The sequence below is a fragment of the Apium graveolens genome, chromosome 3 (assembly GCF_009905375.1).
Source record: "Apium graveolens cultivar Ventura chromosome 3, ASM990537v1, whole genome shotgun sequence".
Taxonomy (NCBI): Eukaryota; Viridiplantae; Streptophyta; class Magnoliopsida; order Apiales; family Apiaceae; genus Apium; species Apium graveolens.
In genome coordinates, this window is record NC_133649.1 from 269,141,923 (window position 1) to 269,148,260 (window position 6,338).

Genomic DNA, 6,338 nt, shown 5'->3' on the forward strand with positions numbered 1-6,338 from the left:
ATTTTCTATTATAATCATATTCAAAAAGAATACATATAAAATAATGACTTTGAAAAATAAAAAAAGGCAAGAAGAAGTACGAAAAATATGCGACCAATTCTTATGCTTTTTTAGAATAAAAATAAAATTAGTGAAAATATAACACATACATGAATATTTATATCTTAGAATAAAATATATTATGATTAGTTCTTTTATATGTTTTAGTTTACACATATGTTGTACATAATAATTTTATTATTAATTGCACTTTACTAATACATTTAAATATTCGGTTCGGTTTGGTTATATCGGTCGGTTTGGAGGTAAAAACCGAAACCAAACCGAAAAAATTCGGTTTTTAAAATGTCAATCCGTAACCGAACCAAACCGTTAGTAAACCGTAAAATTCGGTTTGGTCGGTTTAGATTGGGCGGTTTCGGTCGGTTTGGGTAATTTATGCTCAGCCCTACACACTGTAGAAGGGGGTTGAATACAGTGTCTAGTATAATCAAATCGAATTAAGAACACAAGTATGAAACACAGAATAATCTTATTAATGAAACAGTATTACAATGGAACCGTTCTCTCTCAGTGATGAACAAATATCACGAGAGCTGGTATGGTTACAATGAATAATATTCTCGATTATGATAACACTTATAGTGTAAACCCTATGCTGTGTTTATATAGACACACAGTTACAAGATAATCTTCTAATTGATATCGAACATAAGTCTGCATCCTAAAATATATCAACTAGTTATCTTTCTTCCAAGTATTCTATTCTTCATAGAATTCTTCTCCATGCATATATCTTCTTGTGTTTGCCTTAATCTTCTTTTCTTCAATCAGTCGTCTTCCTCATCTGAATCTCTTCTTAAGTCCTGATATTATCTCCTGATAAATATCTTCTGATATCTTAAGTTCTGATATCTTAAGTTCTGACTTCAGTATAAGTACTGATTTTCAGTTAAGTCCTGATTTGTGCTGTTAGTTAAGATTTGAAAAACTAAACACAAATCATTATTAGACATGACATCACAAATATATCTAACAAAAAGGTAATAAGTAATTCAACCCCACCTTCTAACTTATTAACCCCTATTTCAGGCCTAACAAAATCGTTCGATTTTTCAAAAATCACTAATAAATCGCCGACTTATCGTTAAAAAATAATTTGACCGATCTATTTTTGAGATATGATTTATCGCTGTGAATTATTTATATATATATATATATTATATTGTAAATTAGACTAATATATTAAATATTATTAAAATTTATCCGATTTTTTTTATTTATCCTTCCGAAAAATCCTCGATTTACCAATAAATCGTTATTAGGTAGTTAAACAGTTTTAATTTGATTTTCGAAATCTGCAATCATGATTGAGATTCATAAACATCCATATAATTTTAAATATTATTAATGTAATTATCTAATTTATATTAAATTAACTAATTAAAATCTAATACAATTTTTTAATCATAGAATTAAATAACTTTATATTTTATGAATTTATGAATTTATAATTATAACATATTATTTTTTTTAAATATCCTTCATTCGATTTATATTGATAATAATATTTCCAAATATGATAGAATATCATCCCTTCTTTAAATAAATGGGTAATAATATGATAGAATATTCGATTTATGTAATAATATTAACATATTAATTTATGACTTTTAAAATTTAAATAAGAAAATTATAAAAATAATAATTATATAATCAATTATATTTGTGAAATTTTATTTGGTGAATTAGTATAGTATAATTAATTTAAAATATTATTTTAGAAAATGTAAGAACATTTAACTAATTATTATTTTTATCAACTTGAAAATAATAATTTTTTTAATTTTTTTAATATAATTTAATAATATTAACAGTTACTGCATGCATAGCACAAACAATATTGTTAGTATTATAAATTTTAGCATAATCCATTTTTGAGGTTCAGTATCAATGTTTAGGCTAATTTAAAATTTTACGTCTATTTTAACGAAATAATTTTTTTATTTTATGCGAAATATTGAAAAATGTAAAATGACGGACGGAAGCGGAGGGAGTAAAAAGACGAGTGAAATTGGGGGCAAAGAACCCAGCCCACAAAAAACCCTAGAACAAGAATGGGTGTATAAAAAATCGCTTCTGCAGCTCTCCCCGCACACGCACATGCACACGCACCGCAGGTAAAAGTTGATTCATTTATATTGAGTGTGTACATGTATTTGTTGTTATATAATTAATAGTATGTGTTAATGGATTGATTACGAAGAATACAATTTGGTGTTGTGATTGTTGAAGTCTTTATGCGTATTATGTTTGATGAAATTTCCATGAGAATTATTATGATGAATTGTTCTATATTGTTTCACTATGAACTCAATAGCACACTTGAAAATGGAATTGCAAGATGCATCGGTTAAGCTTCTGGAAGGAATACGTTTGGTACTCTCAGAGTGGCCTTCTCTTCAATTCGCCGTCCAAAACGAGTTTGGTGGTCCTGATTCTCTCCACAAGTACCAACAGTTACCCCATGATCTCTTCTTCTGGCTCACTCACTCCACAGGTCTATTTACAAACTCATGTTTTTGCTTCGAATGTTTACATTTTAATTCTTATTCTTACTTTTTTAAAATCATATAGGGACTATTTATGATCTCGAGAACATGCTTGATGACTTCATGCTTTCTCTTAATACCCAACTTGATGATGGCAGCATTGAGGAGGTACATTCTCTTTCACGACGTCTCCATAGCCATTCTTTAAAATGAGTCCAAATCTTAATTTAAAACCCGGGATTATTACATCTTCAAGTAAACATCTCCTCATTGTTCCTGTACGTCTTAGAGCATGCAGTTTTCCTACATTATCACTTTCTCCGTTTTTTTTAGTTACTTCTTTTGTTATGGTGGCCAGGTTTCTGAAAAATTGATGTTACTTCATGAAGAATGTTTTGGACTTTCTGTTCCAGAGGTAGCTGCACTATTTATTTCCTTTTCATTCTTTTTAATTTTGAGTACTGTCTTAGGGATCTATAAGACAAGAGCTTTGAAAAAAATCCAAATTTGCTCACGAATGTGGAAACCAATGTATTTGTATGTCTTAAATTGAATCAGCTGTACTTTTTTGTTACATCCATTATCTTATGAAATCACAGCCACGGGTGTTGTTTACCCTATCTCATCTATATACCAAGCCACTATGTAGAATCTTATTGCTTAGATAGTCTCCATTTATCAAATTAGACGGTCACAGTATTTTAAGGTTGTGTCACTCCCTAGTTTCAACCAACAGAAGTAGAAACTTCAAGGTCACTCATTCCACTTTTATCCTGTACCTGTCCCTTGTTATGAACTCAGACCTCCCCAAACAATTAAAACCGGCAGATCCAACAAATGAAAGAAGCAATTAATAAGAAGAAACAGCAAATAATATTAGATCATTTTGAAAAACGAGAGCTTTGTGCTGTAGAGTCTCTTGGTGGTGTTAACTGTAAAGTCTTGATAACTTTGTAACCTTCCTCCCTCATCTACCTATTGTTCTCTTGTCCTTGGAGGAAGTCGCTTATATGCAATTAGAACAGCGGCCTTTGCTTTCGTGTTTGACTTTATTACACTATGCCCAACGTATCCAACTTATATATGAAATGTGAAAAATATTAACTTGGGTTTTCATTTTTAGAACAGAGTGGGGTCATATATCACTTTTAGCAGCATTTGACTTGATAAAGTTATTAATTTAGGTCTTATTTGTAGAACCGATTGGGGTCATACAGCTTGTAGCGGCGGCAAATTGACCTTGATTTTATTCGCTCTGACAGTCAGTACAGGGCCATATTTTTCCACGTTAAGATCTGCTATGTTTTCTTATTTGCTTTGCTCTTATTAAAATCACCATTACCAGTTTATTTATTTATTCTTGGCTATATTACCAAGCCATGTCAACGACATCAGTGCCTTGTTCATTATGGAGTTAACATACAACCATTGTATGTTAAGCTGTTAATTACTGTAACTAGCTTCTGGTATCTGCTGTTTACTATTTCAAAGAGAAACCATGGACATACTGTTTGTATATTTATATGTTACTGTTTGTATGTTTATATGTGATGACTGCGTAACTCCTTGGGCACTGTTGTAGGATGCTAATGATGGGGGGCCTGTGGATGCTAATGATGGGGGGCCTGTGAAGGAGCATGCTGAAAAAGGAGCTCTTGCCCCAGAATGCGAGCCAAATGGTACGCAGAAGGATATGATGATGGTTGACAAGCCGTTGTTTGAAAACACAACTGAAGCAGAAGAAGGATGGACTGTGGTTTCTCGTACGCGGAGCAAAACTAAAAGAAACTGAGTCGGCTATTGCCAATGCGAAATAGTGTAATGGATTCCATTATGGTAGTGGGTTGGTTTGAAGGATAAGGGGTGGCTGTCTAGTTTTGTAAGTGAAGCTGTGAGAAGTATGCGACATTAACTTAATGAATTTTATTTTTTTTTTGCTTTTATTCGATCATGAACTTTGTTGATTACTATTTCCATTAATGACCTTTGTTGGATTTGATTTTTCTGTTCAAGGATTCTTCCAATGCAGCAAATTATGTGGAAACCTTATCTTTATAGGATTTGATTTTTTATATTTTTAGTTCAACTTCCTGTGGAACCGTGCCCCCTTTTTATAAAAAGTTAAGCACAAGTGTAACATAAAAAAGTTTAATAATTGAAATATTTTAAAATTTTGATAATTGAAATATCTTAGTTTGTATAGCAGGTGGTATAATAGGTTGCGGTTGCAATTAGGCCGGTTGCAACTTGCAATCAGGGGCAACTGCATCTACTAAAATCAATCATAAATCTGTAATAACGTATGAAACTTTAACACCTGAATATCCAACTTTAACATCTGAATATGCGTGTATATATATATATATATATATATATATAGGAGAATGATCCTAGGAGAATTTTTGTACTTGAGAGAACATTATAATAGATTCACTTATATGTTTTTAATGTAAATTATAAAAAAATTATATTTAAATAAAAATTTATTTAATTACAAAAGAGATCTATTTTCTTTCTTTTTACTTTGGGGCTAATAAAATATACAAAACACACAAGAGAATTTTTACTAAAAAATGTTTAAGAAAATCTTGTATTAAATAATACAATATACTTAATACTATCTTATATTAAAAAACACTTGGGAGAGAATCTTCTACCAGAAAAGAAAATAAAAATATGAATATACAAAAAGTATTAAAATTAATTGAATTTACTAGTATTAATACTAGAACACTTGATCCTACAGGAAAACTTTCAAAGTTCACTGTTAATTTAACACTACACTGAAACACTAAATAGAACACACTGAAACACTTAATAGAACAACATTAGAGTCGAATGATTAAATTCATTTTCAACTAAATCCCTGAATCTTGATCTTTAAAAGTCCTGTTGATAAAAGTTCCTTTATTCCAACCACTCGAAAGAATCTTATTAACAAAAACTTCAGGTGACGCAAGAAAATTTTTTGGTAGTAGATTTTTTTGTAAAACACAGAAGAGTATCTCTTAAGAAATTTTTTGCTAATTTAGTGAAACACTTGAGATAATCTGGTAATACCAATGTAGAAATTTTGGATGACACACAAAAGTTATTTTAAAAAATAAAATTTTTTACTTAAATAATTAAGAAATTTTATAAAATATTTATCTGCAAAACTATAACCTTACAGTTGCAGCATCAAACGAAGACAAAATGAAATCACAAAAAAGGGGGTCAAGAACAATGTTTAGACTTTTAAAAGAACAATTTTAAAACCACAATATTTTTGGCAAGTTTACAGTGATCATAACCCAAAAACAAAGAGTGCAGTCCGATGCAGGAACTGAACTAAGATAACAAAAGTCCTTCAACTTTGGCAGTCTGCTCTTTCTCAAAGTTCCGATTGTAGTTGGTCGCATGCTAAAGGTTGTGATACCTCTTCTCAACAGTAACACCACTTGAATGGTTTGTTGGCCTTTTATTAAAGATTTCTCTTCCTTGTATGTATCACCACCAGCTTATTATAAGAACACATACAAGAATTTTATAATATATTGAGAAATATTTTTACAAACACCGATCATAACATAATTGAGATGGTTCCTGAATCATTGTTTAGAGAATGATGAATATTTAAACAATTATCTGGTGGGTAGTGTTATTTTTTTTCCATTGTTGGTTTGTTCTTTTCCTGTTTTAATATATAGGTGGAGTGTAGTTTTATGTGGTGATTGTGATTTACTTCCATGTTTACCATAAACATGATTGTTGTCAATCAATGGGTGATTGCTGTCGTTCAAATTT

At 30.4% G+C, this 6,338-nt stretch overlaps 1 protein-coding gene across 2 annotated transcripts; it reads left to right on the forward strand.

Moving 5' to 3' along the window:
- The first annotated feature begins 2,038 nt into the window (after positions 1 to 2,038).
- On the forward strand, positions 2,039 to 4,551 carry LOC141713307 (uncharacterized). 2 transcript variants are annotated; one of them, XM_074516659.1, is made up of 5 exons: positions 2,039 to 2,180; positions 2,381 to 2,560; positions 2,638 to 2,720; positions 2,911 to 2,967; positions 4,135 to 4,551. In XM_074516659.1, the coding sequence occupies exons 2-5, from the start codon at positions 2,392 to 2,394 to the stop codon at positions 4,342 to 4,344; spliced, it is 519 nt and encodes a 172-aa protein (XP_074372760.1). In that variant the 5' UTR covers positions 2,039 to 2,180; positions 2,381 to 2,391; the 3' UTR covers positions 4,345 to 4,551. The 2 variants fall into 2 exon arrangements, with proteins under 2 accessions (XP_074372760.1, XP_074372761.1); XM_074516660.1 differs by having other exon boundaries at positions 4,186 to 4,551.
- Positions 4,552 to 6,338: the final 1,787 nt, after the last annotated feature.